The sequence below is a fragment of the Diachasmimorpha longicaudata genome, chromosome 8, assembly GCF_034640455.1.
Source record: "Diachasmimorpha longicaudata isolate KC_UGA_2023 chromosome 8, iyDiaLong2, whole genome shotgun sequence".
NCBI classification, from domain to species: domain Eukaryota; kingdom Metazoa; phylum Arthropoda; class Insecta; order Hymenoptera; family Braconidae; genus Diachasmimorpha; species Diachasmimorpha longicaudata.
The window spans coordinates 2,476,090-2,503,166 of NC_087232.1; the positions used below are offsets into that span (position 1 = coordinate 2,476,090).

General features: G+C 37.0%; 7 protein-coding genes and 1 long non-coding RNA gene across 24 annotated transcripts; 4 read left to right on the top strand and 4 right to left on the bottom strand.

Moving 5' to 3' along the window:
• The first annotated feature begins 2,906 nt into the window (after positions 1-2,906).
• Positions 2,907-4,703, top strand: LOC135165338 (uncharacterized). Its single transcript, XM_064126553.1, has 6 exons — positions 2,907-3,077; positions 3,260-3,497; positions 3,562-3,665; positions 3,734-3,853; positions 3,937-4,086; positions 4,292-4,703. Exons 1-6 carry the CDS (start codon positions 2,999-3,001, stop codon positions 4,555-4,557), a joined length of 957 nt encoding a protein of 318 aa, XP_063982623.1. The 5' UTR covers positions 2,907-2,998; the 3' UTR covers positions 4,558-4,703.
• Positions 4,704-5,581: 878 nt separating this feature from the next.
• LOC135165330 (uncharacterized) lies at positions 5,582-7,986 on the bottom strand. Of its 2 annotated transcripts, XM_064126529.1 has the most exons (7): positions 7,848-7,986; positions 7,372-7,650; positions 7,163-7,313; positions 6,668-6,991; positions 6,512-6,611; positions 6,179-6,451; positions 5,582-5,829 (listed from the first exon to the last, which is right to left on the bottom strand). In XM_064126529.1, exons 1-7 carry the CDS (start codon positions 7,915-7,917, stop codon positions 5,761-5,763), a joined length of 1,266 nt encoding a protein of 421 aa, XP_063982599.1. In that variant the 5' UTR covers positions 7,918-7,986; the 3' UTR covers positions 5,582-5,760. The 2 variants fall into 2 exon arrangements, with proteins under 2 accessions (XP_063982599.1, XP_063982600.1); XM_064126530.1 differs by lacking the exon at positions 6,668-6,991.
• Positions 7,987-8,810: 824 nt separating this feature from the next.
• Positions 8,811-11,751, bottom strand: LOC135165335 (odorant receptor 43b-like). Of its 10 annotated transcripts, none has more exons than XM_064126539.1 (8): positions 11,602-11,751; positions 10,963-11,241; positions 10,741-10,891; positions 10,104-10,400; positions 9,662-9,761; positions 9,329-9,601; positions 9,021-9,159; positions 8,811-8,952 (listed from the first exon to the last, which is right to left on the bottom strand). In XM_064126539.1, the coding sequence occupies exons 1-7, from the start codon at positions 11,669-11,671 to the stop codon at positions 9,106-9,108; spliced, it is 1,224 nt and encodes a 407-aa protein (XP_063982609.1). In that variant the 5' UTR covers positions 11,672-11,751; the 3' UTR covers positions 8,811-8,952; positions 9,021-9,105. The 10 variants fall into 10 exon arrangements, with proteins under 10 accessions (XP_063982609.1, XP_063982611.1, XP_063982610.1 ...); XM_064126541.1 differs by having other exon boundaries at positions 9,329-9,507; positions 9,658-9,761; XM_064126540.1 differs by having other exon boundaries at positions 9,329-9,561; positions 9,658-9,761.
• On the top strand, positions 11,238-13,862 carry LOC135165354 (uncharacterized). 5 transcript variants are annotated; one of them, XR_010299493.1, is made up of 6 exons: positions 11,238-12,503; positions 12,574-12,691; positions 13,032-13,206; positions 13,272-13,440; positions 13,533-13,606; positions 13,726-13,862. It is a non-coding gene; the product is annotated as an uncharacterized LOC135165354 (long non-coding RNA). The 5 variants fall into 5 exon arrangements; XR_010299492.1 differs by having other exon boundaries at positions 13,272-13,606; XR_010299495.1 differs by having other exon boundaries at positions 13,336-13,606.
• LOC135165331 (odorant receptor 22b-like) lies at positions 12,702-15,670 on the bottom strand. Of its 2 annotated transcripts, none has more exons than XM_064126532.1 (7): positions 14,745-15,670; positions 14,326-14,604; positions 14,129-14,270; positions 13,653-13,796; positions 13,385-13,484; positions 12,918-13,190; positions 12,702-12,839 (listed from the first exon to the last, which is right to left on the bottom strand). In XM_064126532.1, exons 1-7 carry the CDS (start codon positions 14,836-14,838, stop codon positions 12,786-12,788), a joined length of 1,086 nt encoding a protein of 361 aa, XP_063982602.1. In that variant the 5' UTR covers positions 14,839-15,670; the 3' UTR covers positions 12,702-12,785. The 2 variants fall into 2 exon arrangements, with proteins under 2 accessions (XP_063982602.1, XP_063982601.1); XM_064126531.1 differs by having other exon boundaries at positions 13,653-13,970.
• Positions 15,671-15,837: 167 nt separating this feature from the next.
• On the top strand, positions 15,838-17,647 carry LOC135165339 (uncharacterized). The gene is made up of 6 exons (XM_064126555.1): positions 15,838-15,957; positions 16,236-16,473; positions 16,572-16,675; positions 16,760-16,879; positions 17,090-17,239; positions 17,317-17,647. Exons 1-6 carry the CDS (start codon positions 15,882-15,884, stop codon positions 17,580-17,582), a joined length of 954 nt encoding a protein of 317 aa, XP_063982625.1. The 5' UTR covers positions 15,838-15,881; the 3' UTR covers positions 17,583-17,647.
• Positions 17,459-24,243, bottom strand: LOC135165332 (odorant receptor 63a-like). 2 transcript variants are annotated; one of them, XM_064126533.1, is made up of 7 exons: positions 22,595-24,243; positions 22,139-22,417; positions 21,942-22,083; positions 21,443-21,760; positions 21,209-21,308; positions 20,742-21,014; positions 17,459-20,663 (listed from the first exon to the last, which is right to left on the bottom strand). In XM_064126533.1, exons 1-7 carry the CDS (start codon positions 22,686-22,688, stop codon positions 20,610-20,612), a joined length of 1,260 nt encoding a protein of 419 aa, XP_063982603.1. In that variant the 5' UTR covers positions 22,689-24,243; the 3' UTR covers positions 17,459-20,609. The 2 variants fall into 2 exon arrangements, with proteins under 2 accessions (XP_063982603.1, XP_063982604.1); XM_064126534.1 differs by having other exon boundaries at positions 22,139-22,252; positions 22,595-24,161.
• On the top strand, positions 18,386-20,158 carry LOC135165343 (uncharacterized). The gene is made up of 6 exons (XM_064126558.1): positions 18,386-18,526; positions 18,695-18,932; positions 18,990-19,096; positions 19,182-19,301; positions 19,541-19,690; positions 19,770-20,158. Exons 1-6 carry the CDS (start codon positions 18,451-18,453, stop codon positions 20,012-20,014), a joined length of 936 nt encoding a protein of 311 aa, XP_063982628.1. The 5' UTR covers positions 18,386-18,450; the 3' UTR covers positions 20,015-20,158.
• Positions 24,244-27,077: the final 2,834 nt, after the last annotated feature.

Here is a 27,077-nt window from a genome sequence, read left to right on the forward strand (position 1 = left end):
GGGCTAAGGACTAGACCTTGGCCTGTGCCTTTGTCCATAGGGTAGGGACCGTTGAGCTCATCTTGCATTACGAAGTAGAGTTGGCGGAAAGCTAGGAGGAAGTAGGCGAAGTTAGCTAATTTTTGGGGTATTCCTATACGGGCTAGGTCGTTGTATAAAGTGAGGGGGTTGACATTGTCAACTGCTCCCTTTATGTCGATGAAGACACATACAGTGAATTGGTTGGATGCGAAACCTGTGTGGATTTTGGTGCTTAAGATAAAGAGGTTGTCAGCGCAAGATCGGAGTTTTCTGAAACCGAACTGATTCTTGGGTAGGACTTGTTCAGTTTCTAGCCACCACATGAGGCGGTTGGCTATTAATTTTTCGAGAAGTTTGAGGGTGCAGGAAGCAAGGGCTATGGGACGAAATTTGTCCGGGATATTTTTGGGGAGAAGGAATACTAAGAATTTTCTCCATGAATCTGGGATTTGGCCGGAGTTAAGGAGTGAGCTAAAGATGTCTAGAAGACTGTTTTTGTAGGAGTTAGGGAGTTTTTCTAAAAACAAAATAGTCGATTTTATCCAGGCCTGGAGATGAGGTGCTTTTAGTGGCGGAGAGAGCGTGTTTGAGTTCATTCGGGCTGAACGCTTTTTGAAGAAAGGCGTTGCTTTGTGAGGCGATGGCTGGAGGAAGGGGGGGGGGATCTAGTTGAGCGGAAGTTTGGAACAGAAGTCGGAGATGAAACTCCGCATTTGATCTGCAGATTCATTGTCTTAATTAGGGATATTTGTGGGGCTGTATGCCTTGCGGTTTTTGAACCACTTGTTTTTTTGCCAGACTAGGTTAATGGGGATGTCTCTACTTAGGGATTCACAAAATGTGGACCAGCCTCTTAATTTTTCTTTTCTGAGGATGAGTTTGCTAAGGGCAGATTGGTTTTTCATCGCAATGTAGTGATCTAGACAAATGAATTTTCTGAAAAGGGATGTGGCTTTCCTTCTGAGGGCGACGGCATGTGAGCAGTTTTCATTCCACCAGGGAGCTGGGGGAGAGGATCTGCGGTTACTTTTATTGAAGTTTTTAGACGAGTCTTTGGGTTTTGTTGACGAGGCTTGAATTGTTGACATAATGACATCAATTAAGGATTCGTATTTGAGTTGGGGGGGACATGGAATTTGGGATATTGTTAATGAGGTTTTCGTTAGCTTCGAGGTAGTCTTGGAAGGCATCCCAATCTACCTTGGAGTGGTTGATTTTGTAGGAAAAACGTTTGAATTTGTCCGGGGGGACGTTCAGAAGAGTGGCAATGGGGAAGTGGTCGCTGCCCATGTGGTCTTTAAGAACATGCCAAGAAGATTGAAGAGCTATATTGGAGGATGTAAGAGTGAGGTCAACGCATGAGGGGGGCGAGTTGGAGGGAGTGACTCGGGTGGAAGAGCCATCGTTCAGGGGTAAGAGATTTGAGTTCGCAAGAGCATCTAGGAGTTCAGAGCCAGAGGGACAGGAATGGGAGCTACCCCATGCCTCTGAGTGGGAGTTGAAGTCCCCAGCTATGATGGAAGCGTGGGCATTGGCGGATTTGGAGAAAAGTTGAGACCATTCTGAGGAGTAAACTATAGCGTGGGGGTTTTTGTATAGAGAGAAGATAGCTAGGGGTCCATTATTGGAGGAGATATTAATGCCAATGACGTGGAGGTTTGGGGAGATGAGGTTAAGTTAGGAATTCGGGTGAAGCGTATGGATTCTTTGATCGCGATGGCAATGCCACCCCCCTGTTGGTTTAGAAGGTCATCTCTATAGAGATAAAAGCCACGGAGGGCGGTGTGAGGATGAGAGGGTTTGAGCCAGGTTTCAGAAAGGATAATGATATCATAGTTGTAGGCAATATTTTGGAGGTCACCTAGTTTTGGTCTAAGACTGCGGGCATTCCATTGCAAGATTTTGAGTCCAGGGCAGGCAGAATTAGTTGCGGTTGTAAAGTTCATAGTGAGGTGGTTAATGAGGGGGGAGGGAAGTTGAAGGGTGACGCAGGGACGGACAGGGAAGAGGAAGGAAGGAGAGTATCTCATTTCTGTAGCAGGAGGAAGGTTGGAATAGTTTGCACCATTTGGAGATATAAGAAGATGGGCATGGTTAGGGGAGGAGCAGTTGGAGATATGTGAGGTTCTTGAGGAGCTGCGGGGGGATGGAAACCGTTGCACGAAAACATAAATGTCAAGTTTCTGAGTTCTAATCTAATTAATTGTCCCAAAAACTCTACATAAAGGCTACGATGCCGCTGGCGTTACTCAAACCCCCAGAATTGAGCCTCTACTTCAGTCAATCCTCTTTGGGTTGAACTTTGAAGGTGTCCATGTGTATTTGCTATGTTTCCCGCATTCGATTTTTCTTAGAATTTGAAAAACGCCAACTTGGATTTAGGAATTCTAATTGATTGCAAATTATTAACTAAACAGATCATTACAAATTATTTTTTGTAATAAATTTCATTTTCAATATTATATCTTAATAATCAAGCGATGGGATTATCCACTATTTTTATATTGACTTGCAATTGTGGCTGAACTCGTCAAGATCCTTATCACTGCTAGGTGAATACGGGATAAAAACTTTTTCCGTTGCCATTGCAGTTTTTATGTAGAGCAAGCGCTATTGATGATGTAAGATTATGATGTGAAGTAGCGATTAATTTTGAAAAAATGCCCAGCGTTTTAAATCAATATCAGCAATAAAATAAGCTACAGTTTGGTCGTAAACATATCGTCGGTGACCCGGACTATCAGTAATGACATCAGATGTCATCTACGCCAGAAAATTCTATCAGTAATTAGAAAAATTCCATGATTATGGGTCAATTATGTAAGCACATCCAATGTAGAGGGGGTAGGTCAGACTATTATAAATATATGAGTCGACTGTTGATTTTTCAATGTCCAATTGTCTTGTACTTCATCACCATTCCATTATTTCACAACGCATGAGGTGGGCTTAACTACCAGTTGTTGTTAAAAAATTAATGATGAGGACCACCGTCACTACTTTGCTTTTCACCCTATATCTCGCCTTCGCGATAGCTAGATCTCCTCCGAAACCAGGTATGACCATAAAGCAAATATTTTTCTTTCAACTGGACGTTTTTCAAATGACAATTTACTTGTTTCTGCATAGAATCACATAACCCATAGATAGTTATTTAATAAAGACTGTCCTGGCATATTAAATATTTATTCTCACAAGATATGCAGCGTCAATTTTCACAACCGTCATGTTTTTTCAGGATGTGATGAAGATAGCTGCCCAGGTCCTCTGAAGATCTACAAAGAAGTAGGTTGCCAGCCGATCAAAAGAAATCCTGATGATTGTTGTCCTATGAAATACGACTGTGCGCATTTAAAAACCAGAACAGGTGATAAATGTTATGCTTTTGGCAAATCATACAACCCCACAGAAAGCATTAGCAAGGAGGATACGGGATGTCTTCCTACATGTACCTGTGTGAAAATAAATGAGGAAGAGTAAGTCTCATTGAAATGATTGTTGAACATTATCAGTAAATACGCTGATCCTGTTCCTTTCCAGAGCAAGTTGGGCTTGTGCCTCGGTTTACATCCCAATAACAACAGCTGCTGGATGCTATCATCCACGAAACGCAACGATGTGTTTCCCTGGTCCTGAAACTTGCCGTAAGTACCACACCCCAAACATTATTTATCGAATCTCTTTTATTGATTGTGCATAATATTCGATCCAGCCCCGAATCCAGAGGACATCCCCAAGTGTTTGGTGGATGGAAAAACTTATGAGGATGGTGACTACTTCGAGCCAGAAGGGACACCCAAGAAGGCTTGCTGGTGTGGTCCTGGTTATACAGGTAAACTACGTTAATGTTTTACTATTTTTTCATCCTCTCAGATGGAATTTGCATCAGCAATATACTTTATTTGGTGTTTCTAGGAGAAAATACAATGCCGTTCTGCAGAGAATTCAGGGATGAGAAGTGTGGATATGAGTTGAAATCTAGATCATCATTAGAAAGAAATTGTGCTCCAGTATGGGGTGTGGGAGAACAGCCTGCCGTTCAATGTAACCGCTGGTGGCGATGTCGTAAGTTGAATCTGTTAATTGATTGCCCATATGCATAGTTGAATTGTTCTAGTTGCTAATTTATATACAACTTCTACTGAACAATCAGTTAGGGTATTGAAAGTAGATCATAGTTTGTCACTTAAGGACAGGGCCATATTGACAAGAACTGAAGTCCTTAGTAGCAAGTCAAGATGCTCACGTTCTTTCTTGTCACTTTTTTCAGCAAAAGACACCGATAAGGTAATTCCGCGAGAGCAATTCCTTGGAACTCCTGAAGACGACACTCCGGATCCCGTAGGAATGACTTGTGAAATGGGAGAGCTAGAAATGCGACTTGGAGATGAACTGGATGAGATACCCGAGGATGATTCAGACTGTACCAAGTGCATTTGCGAAATTCCACCGCTGCCAACTTGTCGCAAAATTCCCAAGCGTTTCTGTCTTATGACAGCTGCGGAACGTAACGAGTCTCATGAACAGAAATCATAGATTAAGTATCAACAGATAGTTCGACCAAAAGGGTTTTCTGCTAATGTTCTGTCTCGTATCTACTATGAAACCTGTACAAAAAGTCCTTGGTCCGAGTTGAAGGACGTCAGTCATTATTATGAAATACACAAAAGCATTAATTGAAAGTGTTTTTGTCTCATTTTCTATAAATTTTTATATTCCCTGAGCTGCCAATTGATTTCAGATCGAATGAATGCCACAAAGCTGGCGTCTTGACCATCGATAGAAGAATGACAGGAGAATTAGATTGACGATTTTCGTTGTTTCCATCGCACTATCGGACATACGTCACTTACGGGTATTGCAAAGGAAAATTTATTGCACATCTAACGATGAAGAAGTATTTTTAAAAATCATGTTTTCTCCAACATCAAATTCCCAGTGCCAGCACTAGAATTTGCCCTAAATATGAATTTATACCTTTGCTCCTGCGCTAGCCCTAGAATATTTCTGTAAAAATCTTCTGCAAATGAAATCAATCCAAAATTCTGGATTATCAGAATATCCAAATAACAATGATCTTCTCCTCGACGTGAAGTCATCTTGAAATGACCTGTAGAACATTGATACTTGCTTAATCGATTAAAAAAGCTCAGCGTTTTTAATTGATACCAACAACAAATGAAGACCCCTTTTGACTCTGACCTGGTTTCAATGACGCTCACTGTGCTTTGTGAGCTGATCATTTTAGTGATAATGTATATTATATAATCTAAAATTGATTATGTGAATTTATAAATCTAGAAAGTGGTAGGTCAAGCCAGTCTAAACATGTGAGTTGACTCGTCCTTATTCATCACTATATTTTGCGCTACATTTCGTATTCTTATCATATCATTTTGCCACATATGAAATGGATGATTGAGCCCCATTGATGGTACATTAACAAAGAAATCCATCATTAAGGCAGAGTATTATCTCTATTTTTGTCCTTAATTAACTTTTTTCATTTTAATTAAATATTCCCACATGGAACGAAGATTATCGTAGACTCCTAGGCGCAAACAAAATTCAAACTAGAGATCTTGATTATAATTTTTTTTGCGATATAAATGCTCGTGATGATGATGACAAGGTATTTGTATCTGCTCTCCTCATAATATAATACTGTCGTATCATTCAAATAAATTCCAGTAATTAACCTGCGGTGGCTTCAAGCAGATCGAGTAATAACTTTCTTCTTTAATTTTCATCAGTGGCTACAGTTGCTCTTTGTAACAACGCCATTGCTGAGTAAGATTTCGTCAATACCTGTACATTGCAAATAAACCGAATGAATTTTGTTAATGAGTCTGAGGATCATATTCCAGGATTTCGCCTCAATCGGCCATAATAAAAATCAGAAAACTTATTTTCATTATGCTGTACGAAAAAGTAACTCTTCAGTCACGTTTCACGTGCCGGAAACGTCTCTTTTCCACACGTAATGAAAAAAAAAATGGTTCAGTACTCGTGAGAAATAATTATATCAATCGCCTTCGGCTCGTGCTATAAATTTTTTGCATTTCTTTAGTGAGCTTTTTCGAAAGTTATACTAAAAAATAAAATTTGACGAAAGGGTTGCACTCGTATGCATGAAATAATGATAAATATAATCAACTTTGTTCAGAGTGACGAATGAAAGTTCAAAGAGTCCAGCAACTGTGATGCCCAGTGGATGTTTGACCATTGATTGGAAGATGGTGAGAGTTGTTTTAAATCTGGCATTCTCCAGATACCAATCGGTATCATACACCGCCGAGCTGGTGCGATCACTTTCAGCAATTATACTATTACCTCCTAAACAGTATACACTCAACTGAATGAATGTACTGGATAATGTTAGAGCAATAAGTACAGCGGGAGTTGGATCACTGAGATTCACGGTTTTCGTCTGAAAGAATTGTTTATTAAAAATCGAGCAAATAATTCAATACTCAAGTGCTTTACCTACCACAAATACGTGAATTCCAACGAAAGTTATCATCGTCATACTTGAAAGTAATTGGGGTAAAAGGATAAATCCATACACCTTTTTCAACACATGGACCATTCTGGAAGACCTTCCTGATTAGTGTGTTCATATTGATTTGTTCAGATGCACAATTACTTGAAAATTTTTTGATAATGCTGAATACAAATAATGAATTGTGAATTAACAGTGGAACCTTGACTGTCTGAATTTCTGTTGAAGCATCCGACATTGTGATAATCCATATTCTTCAATCTATTACTGTTTTGGAAGTCCCGGGCGGTACATTTTCTGAGTCGAAAGTTGAGAATCTTCAACTGTGTTTCGATATGCAGCATGAGACTCAGAAACAAGCAGTCATTTGATATAATTGTCATGGAGAGTATTACGAACGTTACATAATCAATTGCAAGTACGATAAAAAAATTCAGTGGCTTTAATAAACATCTCAAAAATGTGAAGCTGAGAATGAAGGAAAACATTAATTATAAATATTTCGGGAATTGAAGGAAGAGCTGAGAAAAATGAAATTTCGTATCTTTCAGAGGAGTGAGAATATTATATATGAGTTAATGATAATTCAATGAGATTAATTATGCTCAGTTGGCCTCAATAATATTCAAATACTTTTACCTCAATGGTAAATCATCGAGTGTCCTATGATTCTTATCCAGATTATCGACGTAAAACACTGGTATATTCAAAATCACAACCCACACCCATACGCATGTAATGACTTTTGTTTTTCTCATAGTTTTGGCGAGAGCTTGATCCCTGTAAACAGCTGTAAATATGTGTTACTTGTCGTTCCCCGTACACTTGGTTCGTGGTAGAGAAATTACCGAAATCTGATGAACAAATCATAGATCTCTCCCAATGCAGTGTATCAGCAATAAATCTAATATCGGAATAATGCAGCATGACATTTATATTTTTAATTAAACCCACTAGGAAGGCTGATGCTAAAGACAGTGTTAAAGTCTGCTGTAGGAAGTCATGCCGAAGGGTCCATGCCATTACAATGTATCCGCTGATTCTTACCGACGATAATAAAAAAATAATGAATATTGTGTAAACAAGATACACCCATTTTCGCTGGTCGTTATAAGCATTCCATAAACCTTAAGAGAATATATATTAAATATCACAACATTGGCCTATTGTTGTATTCTAATTATGTTGATAGAAAAAATGGTTTTCACTGCAATAGCTTTCTCTGAAGAAAATGAACAAACGAATAATAATGGTTGGTTAAGATGAAATTTTATAAAATCATTTTTTCTGCATAAGTATTTTACTAAATTTTGAAAATTCTTACCCAGGACCTTAAGGCACTTGAGACTGAAGGCGACATAATACTCACTTATCGAAGACACTTTGTCGACCATATTCAGATCTTTTCTCTCTGCCCTCGATCATAGTACTGATGGTCTCGACAACTGACTGTCCAACATTTCTTTTTTCCCTTCACAATCATCAATTATTACCTTCTCCTATTATCTCATTATGGATTGATGAAGAGAATGTCTTTGTACGTTACGTTTCAAATATGAATATCTATTTCATCAACAATTCATCAACCCAGGGGTCTATAACCGTCGATAAAATAACAATACGATCTGTGAACATTGCCCCCAGACAGGCTTTCCATTGCCTTCACGTGTCTATGAATATATCATTTCCAAATATATTATTAAGTTTGTTCGAGAGACGATAAAATAATTCGTGCAAGTCTTTCCCTAACGATCGTGGCCCTATTATTGGATCTAAAGAAATAATGTCACGTGCACGAATGGCATCGAAGGAGCGTTTTTTTTTAGAATTTGGAGGGAGCACGTGCATTTCAGTTGGGTGTCATAACTCGTGATAATAACTACTGTATATTCTGCTTACAGGTACACCAAAGTAGACTTTTAAGAGATATAACATATTTACAACTGATCACTTGTCAAGGCGCAACTACATCGTCTTGTGAATTATTTCCAAATAGGATACCTGGCCTTACTTCAATTATACTTATCCTAAGTTCCCACGGAGAGGAATTTTTGATAAAAATTCGACTACAAATACCAGAAAAAACGCAATTCATTGATTGTGAACAACTTTAATGCTGTTAAGGTAAAATCCCCAAGATTTTTCATTAAACTTCGAGGTATTTCTGGAGAAGTTTAACAGAAGTTCTAGAAAAATCTACACTTAAGCAAATGAAATTTCCAGCATCAGCTTTGGAATTTTGTTCTGTTTTTTTCTCATAAATTTCCCTCCGTGAAACTCATTCCGCTAACTACAATCAATATGTAATTCAGCTAAGAGTCTATATTACATTGCTGGGCGTGGGGTCTTCTTCCATCAACAAAAGTCAATTAACTTCGGTCCTCAATGAAGAAATCATGCGTTATCATCATCATTCCAACAATAAAAATCTATAAAATAATATATGCGGAAGACTGCTGGTAGCAATTCTTGCGGACATCTTTTAAAATTTACTTACATAACTAAATTGTCTCCTCAAAATTTGAATGTCAAGATATACTGTGCAATGTACTCAGTCCAGTATATGTATTTCACAGTGTGTTTCATACAGCGGCTCTCTGTAAAACCGCCATTGCGGAGTAAGACTTTGCTAGTACCTGTGGATTGCAGAAAAACCATACAATACGTCCTATTGTATAAAGAGATAAGCACCTAACGTTTAATAATTAACGGTTTTTTCTAAGGATGCAATTGAAAATATATTTTTACTCGGAACCTGCTAATGATAAAAACTCAACTACGAGTCCCAGGAGGGGCCTCACTTACACTTTTCAATGTAACAAATGAAACTTCGAAGACCCCAGCTGCTCTGATAGAAAGTGGCTCTTTAACCATTGATAAAAAAATTATCAAATTCGTTTTAAATCCGGCATCTTCTATATACCATTGACAATGATATGCGGCTACACTCGTAAGATTACTTTCTACAATAATACTGTTGCCACCTAAACAGTAGATTCCCAATTGAATCATAGCGCTGGACAGAGTCAAAATAACAACTATTGAAGATGTTGGATCGTTGAGATTTACTGTTTTCGTCTGAATTAATTGTTCATTAAACAAAAATTTGGGAATGTCGCAGCTGCAATACTTACTCACCACGAATACGTGAATTCCGACGACAGTTAGCAGAGTTATACTTGATAATAACTGCGGCAATAGAATTGATGCGTACACTCTTTTCATTACCCGCATCATTCTGCAAAATATTGGTGATTAATGCATTCGCACTGCTCTCATAGTCCACACTGAGAGAGAAATATATTGTAAACATTGCATAACTCCTATTCTTCATTGATTGGTAATTAAGAGCTACGAAGAACTACCAGCAAACGTTGGCGCACCGATGGTCCTTAGTCAAAATTTCTAAGCACCATCGGTTTTAAACCAGAATGATAGGACAGATCTATAAAATTTTGCTCTGCAATTGTGGAAACAATAAAAAATTGTTATTAAATATTTCTCTTCGTGCAAACTCGCCTAGCCTCATAAAACATTATTATTAATATGATCATTATAATGGGCTATAATGCAAACTTACCGAAAAATGTTCTGATAATGCCGAATACAAATGATGAGTTGCTGATTTGGAACAGAATGTGGAGCACTCGTATTTTTCTCGGAGGTTTCGAAATTGATAATCGGTTGATCAGCAGTTGTACCTGTCTCGAGACGGAAGTTGAGAATTTTTAATTGTGTTTCGATGTGCAGCATGAGAGTCAGGAACAGGCAGTCATTAGAAATAACTGACCAACAAAACATTACTAATGTTAAGTAATCAATTGCTAACACAACAAAAAAATCGACGTGCTCCAACAACTTTCGCAATGGTGTAAAGCTAAAAATGTAAAAAAGACAGTCATCATATGATTTCTATTCGTTAATCATCATATAAACTGTACAAATGAGAAAAAAAAATTGGGGCAAACAGATTTTGGGCCCTGACAGGACTTATTTATCTCACATGTGATTCATTAAATGAGCCAGTAAGTATTGATTAACAAATTATTTAATTGAAAGGTAGCAGGCAAATCAAACAAAGCTCTGGAAATATTTATTTATCAACTATTAATGAAGAAAAATCAAGCGAGACAATTTCTCAAGAAATTTTTAATTGTCAGGGACTCAAGAAACTTGATTTTATTCAAGTTCCTTCACAAATGGTCACACAATCCTACCTTATTGGTAAATCATCGATTGATCTATGATCTTCCTGCAGATTGTCACGATAAAACAACGGTAGATCCAAAATCACAAGCCACAGCCATATCACAGTGATGCTCCTGGTTATTTTCATGGTTTTCGTTACAACTTTGTTCCTGTAAAGCGCTGTTAATACATTAATACGCAATATTACCAATTCCTCTCTGATTTTTTACCAACTCAGCAGTTGAACTTACCAACTCCAGTTGAGGAGACCGTAGATCTCTCCCAAGTGAGTACAGCAGCAATGAATTTAATATCTGATCGATGCCACAGAAGATTCATATGTTTAAGGAAACCAACAATAAACACCGATACCATAAACAACATCAGTGTCTGTTGTAGGAAGTTATGGTGTAAGCTCCGAGCTGCCATAATATAGCCATTAATTCTTGTCAATGGCATTAGCAAAATTACCACGATTGTATAAGTATTGTAGAGCCATTTTCGATAATCACTGTATGGATTCCATAAGCCTTAATAATAGAATATCGCGAACATTAGGTTGGCTTTGTCGAGGGAATTCAGATGAATATGGATTGCACAGATTTCCAACAATAAACCGAAACTACACGAAATTCGGAGTTCATTGTATGATTACGAAATCGAGTCGGTCAATTTAGATAATCTCATAATTTTTCGCATAATCATTTGGATAAAAATTACGTCACATTCTGAAATTATTTAACTATTCTTTTGTACAATAACTCCCTTCGTGTAGGGACCAATTATAGTTTGCAGTTTTTCCAATTTGACCTCGAATGTCGTTCCAATACCACAAATTTTCTCGCCCAAGGAACCAATTATGGGTGCGCTAAAACTTTCGAAATTCTTACCACAAAATGTAAGACATTTGAGACTGAATGCAACGTAATGTGAATCGGGGAGTAATAGTTTGTCAACCATAGTCAGAACTCCTCTTTGAGGGATTAGTCTTCATACAAAGAAGCCCCGAGTACAAATGACTGTCGTGTTTTTCACCAGGGTAGTCCGTATCGATTACCTTCTGTATCAAGAAGAGAATATATCTGGATACCATGTTTTAGTGATGTTCATTCATTATACATTGCAGACAATTAGTGCAACGATTTTATTACGGTTCTTCTCTCTATTAATCACTAAATATATTTCATTATGTTATTATTCATTGATCATATCTGCAACAATCGTCGTAGAATTCCAGGAACAAAGAAGTGCATATGCATGAACTTATTGTTGGATATGAAAAAATAATGTTGTCTGCACGCACAAGCGAGAGCGTTAATATAGACTTGGATTCGAGACCCCATAATGTTTATGGCCCTTCTTAGTATGTCTGTGTAATCACAGTGGGACGTAGTGAGCTGAAGAGGGTGCAGTGAGATGTGTTCCATGAAGAACGTCTCATGTGGTGAATATCAAGAACAAGAAACCATTGTAAATTCCGGAAATAATTATTTTGATTTGTTTCATGCAATTATGCTTCTTCACATTACATATACTATTTTTTAACATGTTTGCAAAGGAAAATTTGTATTTTGCCGTCTGAAAAACGGGAGAAACGTCAGTTGTTTCTGTCCTAGGGTAGGAAGTGCACACTTTGTCATCAGGGAGTGAAGTACGGCAATCTCGTGCAGCTGTGATGAAAAATATTTACTCTTATTATCGATTTTGTTCAATTAATTCTGGTAAACTGGCCACCTCTTTTTAACTGATTCATCATCTGCATTTAAATCAACACAAGCTTCTTCCACAAAGTGTAATATCAGAAAGAAAGCACTTAACAGATAGAGAGAAATAATAATTTCGATGTGACGATATATTTATAGTGGGAAAAAATCGTGAACGTTTTCGTTCTCATCCCATAATTGAAATCTCTGTAAAATAATATTTTTGCGGTGGATTGATGTTATCATAGGCAGATATTCTCAAATTTCAATGCTCGGGGTAAGTTTTAGTTTTCAACCTATATATTTATCATATATATTCACTTATACATATACTCGCAAGATTCACAGTTTGACATTGTCCATCCACTATTTCATCCAAGGGACCTCTGCAAAATCGCCATTGCTGAGTAAGACTTTGAGAATACCTTTAAGATTGGAAGGCAACAATGTCATTAATGCAATACCTTTGACCTTGGTAGATTTATAATAACAATGACCCTTACACTTTTTAATGTAACTAATGAAATTTCAAAAATCCCACCAGCTCTGATAGAAAACGGTTGCTGAGCCATTGCCAAAAAAGTTATCAGAGTAGTTTTAAATTCTGTGTCTTCCAGATACCAATAAGAGTTATATACAGCCAATTTGGTGAGATCACTTTCCACAATTACAATGTCGCCTCCGCAACAGTACACCCCCACTTCCATCAAGGCACTGGCCAGGCTCAGGAGAAGGACTAGAGCAGAACTTGGTTCTTTGGGATTCATGGTTTTGGTCTGAAATCATGATATGGTAAATAAGCGTTTGGTACCCTCATAAACAGAGTGGATTCTAATTCAAATTTTTTTGGGCTACAGCTTATTTAAAAATCTTTGACCAAAAAGGGCAGTAAACGTAATTGAAAAAAATGAATTTTTACAGGTGAAGTTGACATTTTTTTCTATAACACTTCATTCAATCTATTACTCACCACAAAGACGTGAATTCCGATGAGAGCTATTAGGCTTATACTTGAAAGTAGCTGTGGTAAAAGCACTGATCCATATATTCTATTCAATATACGCATTAATCTGTAATACATTCTTAATGAAGGCTTTTGCATTTTCTCACTGATTTAGTAAGCCCCCCCTTCGCCTTTTCTGGTTAATGGACATGACAACGAAGCTCTACGACTGCCTAAATACATGGAAGGGTAAATTGGGTTCTATGCTATTCAATCGGTTGAAAAACAACATTACCCGAACAGTTTTTGATAGTGTTGAATACAAATAATGAATTCCTGAATCCTGTTGGGCTGTCGCACATCCACAGCTCGTTTAGGGCTCTCAAACTTATTGGGTAGAGGATCAGCGCATTGGTAGTCACGTACAGGATTTGCACATCTTTTAAGACGGAAGTTAAGAATCTTTAGTTGTGCTCTCATGTGGAGCATGAGAGTGAGAAACAGGCTGTCATTTGCTATTACTGACCAACAAAACATTACTACTATTAGGTAATCTATGAATAATACAGTAAAAAAATTCATCTCTTTCACGTAGTGTCTGAATATTGTGAAGCTACAAATATAAAACACAATAATCATATAAACTGGTCAAATGAGAAAAGGAGACAAGGCAAAATTCAACCTTAGAGGTTATACAATAGGCGTCAAATTCACTCCAAAAACTCAATTTTGCCCAACTCTCCTTGATCCTACCTTTCCTTTTATTTCTACCTTATTGGTAGAGCCTGTACATTTCCATCCAAGTTATCTCGGTAAAGTAAGGGCGTATCAAAAATACAGAGCCACAACCATATGATAGTGGATTTCCTCAGGAATTTCATTGTTTTCGTCAAAACCTTGTTTCTGTAAAGGGCTGTCAATGCATGTTATTTGTCCATACTTTTCATTAATTTGATGGCACAAATTACCAACTTCTGCTGAACAGACGACAGATCTTTCCCAATGAAATACAGTAGCAATGAATGCAATATCTGATTGATGCCACAGAAGATTTACATGTTTAAGCCAGCCGACACCGAATACTGATATTAGAAAGATGTGTAATGTCTGTTGGATGAAAGACTGTTGCAGACTTCGCACTGACATAACATAGCCCTCCAGTTTCACCAACGGCAATAACAAAACAATAACTACTGTGTAAGCATTATACAGCCATTTTCCATGACTGTTATATGGATTCCACAAACCTTAATAACATCAAATATATTAGTAAATGATCATCATGTTAAAATTATGGCGTCTCAAATGGTACTTCCTTATACCGCAGATTGTTTAGATCAACAATCTCTCCCTTCTGGGACTATACTAAAATTATTGAAATACTTGCCACAAAATATGAGGCACTTGAGGTTGAATCCAAGGTAATGTGTATCAGAAACAACTGGTTGCTCAAAAATATCCGAAACTCTTCGTTGAGACATCGATATTAGTACAAGAGAACGTCGATAGGTAAATGCTTGTACCTTTTCTTCTACCACACTGGGCTGTATTGATTCCGTACGAGAAAAAATAATATTCCTAAGCAATATACATTAGTGATGGGTATGTATAATGCACCGTAGGTCTCTTATGAATAATGCGATAGTAATGAGAGCGATGAAGCTAGAGGTCCAGTACATTGTTGCAGCCCTACGCGTTATTAATACTTGCAGACAACTCATTATATGATTATTTATTTATCATCTTCGTAATAACAGTTTCAGAACTATGGAAAGGCAGAGTGAAACATTTAAGAAGTCATAATTGGATATAAAAAAATAATAACGTACGAATACGCAGAAAAAAACCGCTTTACGACTTTAGCTGTACTGCGAGGAACATATGGCAGATTCTACGAAATATATGTCATCGGATGCATCTTCTTTCGTATGAAGATTCAGTTCTATTGTTTTAACTTTTTGAGTCTCGATTTAAACAATGTTTTCGAAGACTCGTAAATAATTCCTAGTGATTTGGCATTGGCCCACGTTGCCTGATTCTCGTGAAAATAAGTGGACTAAACTTATTTCCAAATGAAAAGAAAAATATAATAATGTCTAACGGCTAAAAAATTCCTAAAGAATTTGATTTTCCAATCTTCTTTATTTAATCAGTTATTACGACAAAAGATTCGAAATCCTAACGACATATGATATTAAAACTTGGTAGTTTCAATAAATCAATTTTTAATTTCTCCGTGACAACGACGAGTGGAAAATATTTGTGATTCTGACGCATCCACAATGACCCATTCTGTCCTTGGCATCATCCGTTCTGTCATGAGTTTTGAATACTTAGAAAAATTGGATATGCATAGATAAATCACGTCTGCATAGCTGACGAGAAGGTGAGGGGCCAAGGTTTTACAAAGATATGATTTGACCCGTGCAGTGATTATTTGTATTTGTTCTCACATTTTTGTCGCACTCCTACTTATAAAAGAAGCCTCAGAGTCCAGTTAATAGTAGTCCTCGAGAAAATAATCATGAAGGCTGAAGTTACACTTTTGATTTTCACTATTTTCCTTGCCTGGGCGGTCGCTAGATCTCCTCCAAAGCCAGGTGACATGAGAAACAACATCATTTCATCCAAATGAATTTCGCTGAAACTAAGTCATTGCTAACTGGACCATCACTTGCCTGACTACATTTGCCTTCCATACTTGCATTGAAAGATTTTCGAACGACGAAATGCTCTCAAAAAATCGTTTTGAGGGACCCGGAAGATCTTTCGATGATTCTTCTGCAAATTTCTAAAACATCTTCAGCAGATGAGTTTTCTACGCGAGTACTCTGTCCAAATCGGAAAATATATCAATAGTTGTATATTTCCTCCTCAGGATGTACCGAGACGGAGTGCCCGGGACCTCTGAGATACTATAATGATTTAGGGTGTCAGCCTGTCAAAACAAATCCTGAGGACTGTTGTGCAGAAAAATACAACTGTGATCACTTAGAATCGCGATCAGAGGATAAATGTTACGCTTTTGGCAGCGAATACAGTCATGGAGAACAACTGAAGCAAGAAGAAGGAAGTTGTTTGCCAGAATGTACTTGTTCCAAGATAGGTGACGAAAAGTAAGTGCTATAATGGTCTTCGTGCCTGTCCCATTATCCCCATTTGATACTTTCATCAATGAGACCGAAGAAATATTGGAGAAATATTTATTTTCCAGGGCTACATGGGCTTGTGCTAGTATTTTATTACCAGCGCCAGCCCCTGAAGGCTGCTACCGTCCACGAAACGCTTCAATGTGCTGGGATGGTCCAGACACTTGTCGTAAGAACTTTATCAATTTATATTTCATTCAACTCCACTCGCAAGCAGAATTTTTCAGCTAATCATAACTAACATTTGTTTCAGCTCCCAATGCTGATGACATTGCGAAGTGTGAAGTAGATGGAAACGTTCTTCGTGATGGTGACTATTTTGAACCGACATCAGATCCCAACTTGGGCTGTTGGTGTGGACCTGGTTATGAAGGTAAAGTACAGATTTGTTTTCTCATAAATACAATTTAGTATTGAAAACTAAATTACAGAGTTTTCTCGAATGTACTTTCGAGACAGACATCAAAAAAATTAATGACGTATCAAAATTTGACTTTAATCGAGCGAATTAATTTGAACACTTGAATTGTTACCTCAGCTTTCACGTAAACTGGATGACAGTGATTTTATTTTCTGTATACAGGAAAGAATGTAGCGCCATTCTGTAAAGACATGCGTCAGCAAAAATGTGGACTTGAATTGAACAATAACTGGGAGCTTGAAAATAATTGCGCTCCAGTATGGAACGTTGGACAAGACGGCAGAATTCAGTGTAATTTCATGTGGCGATGTCGTAAGTTAAATGGTTTCTCTCTATCTCTACTTTGAAACTTAGAATTGGCACATTCATTTTTTTTGTTCATTTTACAGAGAAAGATGGGGATGTGGTGACTCCAAGAGAAACAGAGATGGGAACACCCGAAACTATCACCCCGGATCCTGAGGGTATGACATGTAAGATTGGAAATCTTGTTCTACGACGTGGAGATAGCCTGGACCAAAAGTCCACCGATACTCTAGATTGTATCAAATGTATATGTGACGTTCCACCTGTTGCTACTTGTCTGAAATTCCCCAAGGACGCATGTTATATTACTGCTGAAGATTTGGCTGATTCTCATGAGAAAAAGGCTTAAACATAAAAAAAATTACTGTAGTATAATACGCGTGGAATAAAAACAATATTCTTGAATACACTAAAGTACTCACCCGACTTGATGAGCAATCAGATTTCCAATTTTTCAAACATAGAATTCTGTTTCTTCATTATTGGAAAGTCAAGTTGACGTCTATAACATACAAGTAAGCTGACATCATTAATAAAATTACACAATAATTTTATTTCTGGTACATTTTCAATACCCCTCACTATCTTAGTTGATACAATTTGTCAACAATCTCAAAATAAACAGAATTCTTACGAGTTCGATATGAAGAATGAAAAATTAGATATGTGCGGTGTGATTTAAATAAATAACTTACTGTACAACAATTTATTTAGTTGACAAAATCATTGTTTTGCGTACTTACAACACTTCAAATCAACTTTAAGATTCAAAGACAACCTATGCGTCATTGATGTATGGTCTTTATCATCTTAATGTACGGAATAAGCCATGTACATCAGGAAAGTCCTATTTTCGTCCGAGAACGTCCAACAGAATAAAAACAGGTGTGGCATTAATGGATTTGTTAATCTCCGTCCATCATTATCTTTATTTTACCCCGGAGTTATCTCATCCTACTCAAGTTTAATCCTCTAATAGACATCGATTTGACCTTAGATATCATTGAAGCATTTGCACATCTAATGAATGTTATAGCAGTGTATCAGTAAGTGAAAAAATCTTTAAAGTTGAACACATTACATAAGTCTATCTGACAGGCGATAAGTCTTTGTTTAATATTATTCATTGCAGTTTCCCACCGACATCCAATAATTGCGTGATGTATAAAATGACTTGATCTAACACTGGGAGTTTCATAGCGATTGAGACTATCACCATGAACGGCCAGATTGGTGCTTTTCTCTGTACCCTCTGCATCACCTTGACGGTGGCACTTCCGACTTTGAAGCCAGGTAAGACCGATTGATGAACAATCTGGTTACCCGGAAGCCTATTTTTTTCATTCAGGCAAAAGCAAAGGCACAGATTGTTCCAAAAATGATAAATTAAATGAGACCAGATCAAATGTCACAATATCACCAGATATTCATAATAAATTCATCATTTCCCTCCTCCATCAGGATGTACCGTGGACAAGTGTGCTGGACCGATAAAGTACTACAACGACATCGGATGCGAACCAGTCTACAAAGATCCAGAGGATTGTTGTCCCCTGAGGTACAACTGTGATCACTTGAACACCAGATCGGATGATAAATGTTACGCTTTTGGCCACGAATACAATCCAACAGAAGACCTTAGGGATGAGGATAAGGGCTGTAACCGGCACTGTACCTGTATCAAACCCGATGATAACCCGTGAGTATTTGACCGTCAGTTTTGCTAGGAACTTTTATCAATGGGCTTATATTCTAGGGCTCGGTTCTCATGCGCTCTTCACGCAGTTCCATACATCCCGATAACGCCCGGTTGCTTCCGACCTCAAGATGCTACCGCGTGTGCGCCAGGACCCGAGACTTGCCGTTAGTACCATCTTATACATTTTCATTTTTAAAGAATTAGGGAAATTTATTGAGGTTCATTAATGGTTATCAACATGATACGCAGCTCCAAATCCAGAGGATATTGCCAAGTGTGAAGTAGATGGAAAGACCTATCTCGATGGGCAATACTTCCAGCCAGAGGGAGAGCCCAGAAAATCCTGTTATTGCGGTCCTGATTACAAAGGTAATGAGAAAATCCATTTATCAGTTTAGAAGAAAAATCAAAATCTTAAATCTTATCTTAACAATATTGCAGCGACCAATAAAGAGTTTTAATATAGTTCCTCGCAATGAAAAAATAGTAATTGTGTTTTTTTTTGTTTGCATTTTTGCATAAATCTCGAACTTCGTTGCGATCAATTATGGTTTTTTATGTGACCATTTTTAATTTCTTACGAAAGTTAAATTCCTTTTCTGCACCAGGTGAAAATGTGGCACCTTTCTGCAAGGATTATAGTCTTGAGAATTGCGGAATTGAACTGTGGAATGGAGACAACATTCGAAATCGTTGTGCCCCAGTTTTCAGTATGGGTCAAGATCCCAGGTTGGATTGTCATCACGATTGGCGTTGTCGTAAGTAGAATTCCCTGATCATCGTTCGGTACATTAATAACGATTTACATTGACAGTTGTCCTCAATTTCCTTTTACAGAGGAAGACGGCGACAAAGTTGAGCCGAGAGACGATGTAATTCCAGATCCTCCAGGAATATCAATGGATTGTCAGATTGGTAATTTCACAATGAAATTCGGAGATGAAGTCAATCACGTCTCAGGGGACTCCTGCATTAAATGTAGATGTGATCTTCCACCACTGCCCACTTGCGCTGCGATGCCTAAGGCGATTTGTTCCATGACAGCTGCTGATCTCGAGGATTCTGATGAGAAGAAGCCATGAATCCATTGCATATTCTCCAAATGCATTTCCTATCGCGAATATTTGGAGATGAAAATTTATTAAAAATTTAGTGACTTCAAATGAAACTCTCGAAGCAATCTTATTTTGAAATAGAATAATAAAATTTCCAAATGATTGAGACAATGCCTATATCAACATTCGAGATAATACGTATTCAATACAGAATTGTTTGCAAACATTCCCAAACGAAAACATTACTTGCAGAAATACAGAAATTGAGAGATAATGTAGAGGTAGCAAGTACGCCTTTTTCCGCACACAAGACAGTACGTGAGATAGCTTATCAAAAAAGCACGGGTGTCAAGTGATTGCTCGCCACTTGAAGATTTAAGCAGGATTGGGTCTATGAGTCCACGGTATTTCCCCCAGGAAGCCGATAACAGAGATACAAGTAATAGATAATACAATATCTGACAATCTCGCTGTCTCTATTTCTGACTTGAAATAACGAAAAATTACATTTCTTTAAACTTGATGATCTCAAACACAATTGTAGAAAATATTTCAATGTGACTACGTAATTATCACTTATATACTCGCAAGATTCACAGTTTAACATTGTCCATCCACTATTTCATCCAAGGGACCTCTGCAAAATCGCCATTGCTGAGTAAGACTTTGAGAATACCTTTAAGATTGGAAGGCAACAATGTCATTAATGCAATACCTTTGACCTTGGTAGATTTATAATAACAATGACCCTTACACTTTTTAATGTAACTAATGAAATTTCAAAAATCCCACCAGCTCTGATAGAAAACGGTTGCTGAGCCATGGCCAAAAAAGTTATCAGAGTAGTTTTAAATTCTGTGTCTTCCAGATACCAATAAGAGTTATATACAGCCAATTTGGTGAGATCACTTTCCACAATTACAGTGTCACCTCCGCAACAGTACACCCCCACTTCCATCAAGGCACTGGCAAGGCTCAGGAGAAGGACTAGAGCAGAACTTGGTTCTTTGGGATTTATGGTTTGGGTCTGAAATAATGATATGTTAAATAAGCGTTTGTTACCCTCATAAACAGAGTGAATTCTAATCCACATTTTTGTGAGCTACAGCTTTTTTAAAAATCTTTGAACAAAAAGGGCAGTAAGCGTAATTGAAAAAAATGAATTTTTACAGGTAAAATTGATATTTTTTTCTATAACATTTCATTTAATCTATTACTCACCACAAAGACGTGAATTCCGATGAGAGCTATTAGGCTTATACTTGAAAGTAGCTGTGGTAAAAGCACTGATCCATATATTCTATTCAATATACGCATTAATCTGTAATACATTCTTAATGAAAGCTTTTGCAGTTTTTTTATTAATTTAGTAAGCCCCGCATTCGCCTTTTCTGGTTAATGTACGAGACAATGAAGCTCTACGGTTGAAACCAATCGGTTGAAAAACAATATTACCCGAACAGTTTTTGATAGTGTTGAATACAAATAATGAATTCCTGAATCCTGTTGGGCTGTCGTATATTCACATTTCGATTAGGACACTCAAAATTACTGGGTAGAGTAGTAGCGCATTGGTAGTCACGTACAGGATTTGCACATCTTTTAAGACGGAAGTTAAGAATCTTTAATTGCGCTCTCATGTGGAGCATGAGAGTGAGAAACAGGCTGTCATTTGCTATTACTGACCAAGAAAACGTTATTAATGTTAGCCAATCTATGAATAATGCAGTAAAAAAATTCATCTCTTCCACGTAGTGTCTGAATATTGTGAAGCTAAAAATATAAAACAAAATAATCACATAAACTGGTCAAATGAGAAAAGGAGACAAGGCAAAAATGACTGACGTATTTTCAACGTTATTTTTCAACCTTTGAGGTTACGCAATAGGCGTCAAATTCACTCCAAAAACTCAATTTTGCCCAACTCTCCTTGATCCTAGTTTTTTATTTCTACCTTATTGGTAGAGCCAGTACATTTCCATCCAAGTTATCCCGGTAGATTAACGGCGTATCAAAAATAATAAGCCACAACCATATTGTAGTCCATTTCTTCAGAAATTTCATTGTGTCCGTCAAAACTTTGTTTCTGTAAAGAGCTGTCAAAGCATATTATTTGTCCATATTCTTCATCAATTTGATGGCACAAATTACCAACTTCTGCTGAACAGACGACAGATCTTTCCCAATGAAATACAGTAGCAATGAATGCAATATCTGATTGATGCCATAGAAGATTTACATGTTTAAGCCAGCCGACACTAAATACTGATATTATAAAGATCTGTAATGTCTGTTGGATGAAAGACTGTTGCGGATTTCGCATTGACATAACATAGCCCTCCAGTTTCACCAACGGCAATAACAAAACAATAACTACTGTGTAAGCATTATACAGCCATTTTCCATGACTGTTATATGGATTCCACAAACCTTAATAACATCGAATATTAAAAACAAAAATTTCATCCTCTCATTTATCAAATATATTAGTAAATGAACATCCTGTTAAAATTGTTTCGTCTCAAATGTTACTTCCTAATACTGCAGATTTTTTAGATCAACAATCTCTCCCTTCTGGGACTATACTAAAATTATTGAAATACTTGCCACAAAATATAAGGCACTTGAGGTTGAATCCAAGGTAATATGTATCAGAAACAACTGGTTGCTCAAAAATATCCGAAACTCTTCGTTGGGACATCGATATTAGTACAAGAGAACGTCGAGAGGTAAATGCTTGTACCTTTTCTTCTTACCACACTGGGCTGTATTGATTTCGTATGAGAAAAAATAATATTCCTAAGCAATATACATTAGTGATGGGTATGTATAATGCACCGTAGGTCTCTTATGAATAATGCGATAGTAATGAGAGCGATGAAGCTAGAGGTCCAGTACATTGTTGCAGCCCTACGCGTTATTAATACTTGCAGACAACTCATTATATGATTCTTTATTTATCATCTTCGTAATAAAAGTTTCAGAACTATGGAAAGGCAGAGTGAAACATTTAAGAAGTCATAATTGGATATAAAAAAATAATAACGTACGAATACGCAGAAAAAAACCGCTTTACGACTTTAGCTGTATTGCGAGGAACATATAGCAGATTCTACGAAATGGAGATACGCGGTAGCGTATTGGCCAAGTACACGTTTCATACGCGAAAGAATGCCGAAAGCTACCAAGTATCTATACACCACGCAACTTCCCCTTCCACTACCTCCAGTCCTTTTTTCTTGGCTAATAAACTTACGCGATAAATTAGATGAAAACTGGCCTTAGTTACATAATATAAATCGCGTATCAGCTTTCCACTGATCCAATTATCGGTTTCATTTATTGAATATCAACGAAGATATGCGTATAGCAACGAGCTATCACGCACATTTCTCGAGTTTTTATTTATAATGTCCATCAACTAATGGGTTACACTTGAGCCGCTCAGTTGACAGCGCGCAGTGTAGTGTACTGTAGTGTAATACATAATCATGATTGGCTATTCGCTAGTAAGACGGTGGCAATCTAGAGACCCTAGACAACAGTGTACAGTGCAGTGAAGTTTTGGTGAACGCATCCTCCCTCGTTTTTTCAGTTTATCAACATGGCCGACAACGATCTCAACATCTCAGCTCTGGCAGAAGGCGCTTGAAAATATCAAATATTAACTATGTAATAGAAAAAAAGACTGTTTATTTAAAGTAAGAAAACCATGTGTTCCACGAAGACTAGAAGTTTGTGATGATTTTGAAAATAAAATAATGGACCTTTTAAAATGTCTGAAGTAATTTCTTTGCGTTCCTTTTTCCCATCGTCTTCTTCTTATCTGCCTTTCTATTTTATTTAAATGTCATCTTCTTACTATACCTAACCCGAAGAAACCCCAAGGAGTAGCAACATCTGCCGTCAAAATTAGAATAAGCTACCGGGCTAAGGAATAAGATATAAAAAGTTAGAAGTAAAAATATTCGAGACATATATATATCTTGTTACGTCAAAAATACTAGGGAAACAAGGACTCGAATCAATGACGTAAATCTTCGTCCTAATAACTTGTAAGTACTTGAAAAGTGACTTTAAGTTAATAGAGAGGGAACAAAAGAGTATGTTTGAATAGGAATGTAAATCCCAAAAAGAGACTTTAAAGGAAGGAAATTTTAACGAGGTGCCTGTTAAGTATCGTAGGAGAAATGTGGAAAATATAATAAAAACGCAAAACAAAATGTTGTTAATAACAAAATGACTCTGAAGAGTCTATATTTAACATAAAATGTTGGAAAATTAGAACACAGCTCTTCTGTTCTGCTTCAAAGATCACTCGACAAGATTTATCATATTGTTGCGTACCAACATATGTACCAATAGTACAGAAAATTTTAGAATTTAAACATTTATACTTTTAAGAAAAAAAAAGACTGGCTAGGCGTAAAATCCCCCATAAATTATTTTAATCCCTCTGGGAAACTATTCGAAATCTCTGAAAAGCACGTACGGAGAAAGTCTCTACAATAGTTTTTTTTTGGTCAACTCAAATTTGTCGGGTGGTCAGCATATGGGTAACACTCGTTGCGTTGCGACAGCGCTTCGGGCATAAGTGCATTTTCTCTTTTTTTTATATGTCTTCCCTATCCCTTTGGTTGACCAATTACAGCTCAGAAAATACTTTTCGACCAATCAATTTTAAGGAAAATCCCTTCCCACTCTTCGTGGTCAGGGCCAAGAACTTCCGTGGAAAATCCTTTCAAACTAGTCTACATCGAACTTTTCATGAAAACACTTCGCGTCTTAAATTTCACCTTTAAACCGGCCTAGCCAAGTCCTTAAATCTATATAATTCCGCTCATGTTAGTCGTAGAATTATAAAATTAAGAGAATAATACTTATAAGACTAGTGTAGTTTAAAGTGTGTAAAGGAACTTAGTGAGATTAAATAGTGATATTTCGAGTGACTCAGATTATTTTATTAATTAAAGTACCTAAACCCCTTTTAAAATCAAAAGTAAAGCACCAAGTGAAAATAACGTAGCTTGGTTGTCTCAGTCCTTACAAATTTTAATAAAAATTACAGCTAAGGCGAGACACATATGTTTGAAATAGTTTCCAGAAAAGGGACTGATTTATGATCTGTTGTGCTCTGGACTTGAGAGCATTGTGATCCTTACCACAAGTGGTATTCAATGGAGACTCTGTCCTCTGGAAACATAAAGGTTCTATTGTTTTTCTCCTAGTAAAGATTTTTCATATTATAAGAAGTTAGTCTCTGGACATCGGTCCACTAGTAAAGACGTGTCTTGCTCGTGTCATTAAAAAATATTACAAAAGCAATCCCACTGTGTCTCAAATAATTTAATCATTTGCACCCATAATCTAATATAAAAAAATCAAATATTTTTCACTTACAGTTTTAGTTGAAATCCGTTACAATTGTTCGGATTTAACTCTGAATCTTGAAGTATAACAACTGTCACGAAAGACATTGTACAAAAGAATTTTCTAACACACAAGACTTTACCACACTGATAATTTTAATACTCAAGTTTTACAATGATTTCTTGAGGAGTTAAGGAATAAATGTGGACTTGCCACGGAATACAGAGCTAATCTCAAAAATTGACTTAACTGAACTTAACTGAGCTTAACTGGGCTTAACTGAGGAGGAAATACACGGGGATGTGATTTTATGTCTTCAACCTGAGGGTGTGTCCTTAGATATGAAGAAAATTAGGAGCCCAATGGTTACTACCCTTGGAACCCGATTTTGTATACTTCGTACTATAATCTCGATGCTTCAGGGTTAAGTCCGATCCCTCCACATCAGACATTGAAAATGTGGGCGGACTTTTCCTACCCCATTGTACCAATGAGAATTGTTTCGGGAGGGCCCATTTTCTCCTTCCACAATTTTACATACTAAATTCAACATTGAAAAACAAACCAAAATAAAGGAATTTTATGAAGAAGGTTTTTATCACTTCCTGTTACAAGGTAAATTCCATCAAGAGCTTGGGAAGAAAAGAAACTTAATCTTCCCATTTATTTTAGGCTTAAACATAATTGAAACGAAACTTATTATCAAGGAACCAAAAGAAAATATAGAGCGTGGATGGATGTATATTTAATGTGATAAGGACCCTATTCGAGTCCACAGTCTGCCAACGAGTTTCCTCTGATATTTCGACTGAAAAATGATTAACATTAGGATTAAATGATTAATTAGTTTGCTCATATGCAGTAGGTCCTTATGTGTCCCAAAGTAAACAACGCAACGTGGAGAGCATGATTCCTAGGTTTTGATAACAAGATAAATTTCAAAAGATGACTTCGCGTACATAGTACACTCGTATGCAGCTGACTATTATGAATCTTAAGACAAATAATCTAACGTGGGAAACACTATTTCTAAATGTTGATAACAGGACGAATATTCAAAATGTGTATTTTTCGAGGGATGTTACAGTCTCATAAAAAAATACAATTAGCTAGGGACTTCTTAATATTAGTATAAAAATTCATTCAGGTGAAAAAACTTGAAATATATTTGATAAAATATTAAACATAGCCGATACATGCCAATTGTCCATGAACACATCACTACACCTAACCAATAGGGGCATGTACCAACACCAACAATTAACCTATGAAAACACTTTAAGAAGGAAAAAATACTCCACTTGTGGATAGCTTGACAAGGAAAGGTGCTTGGGTTTTGAGATTGAAATCCGGTTTGGACAACCCTTCATCCTTCAATCCTACCCCCAATACCTGCTCACTCATCATCCCTCCAGCTCTCGTATGGCCTCCAAAAAAATACAATAAGCTAGAAACTTCTTAACATTAATATAAAAATTCATTTAGGTAAAAAAACTTGAAATATATTTGGCAAAATGTTAAAAATCTCATAAAAATCAAAAATGATTTTTGAAAAAAATGGCCAAGTCCACTTTTCAATGTATTGTGTGTTGCACGGTTTCGTTAACTTCACTGGTTTCAAAAAATGTTAAAAAGAAAAAAAGAGCCAAGCTTGTATAAATACACTGCCTTAATTACGAAGCCACCACTCTAAATACAACGTTCATGCCAACAACGCCTG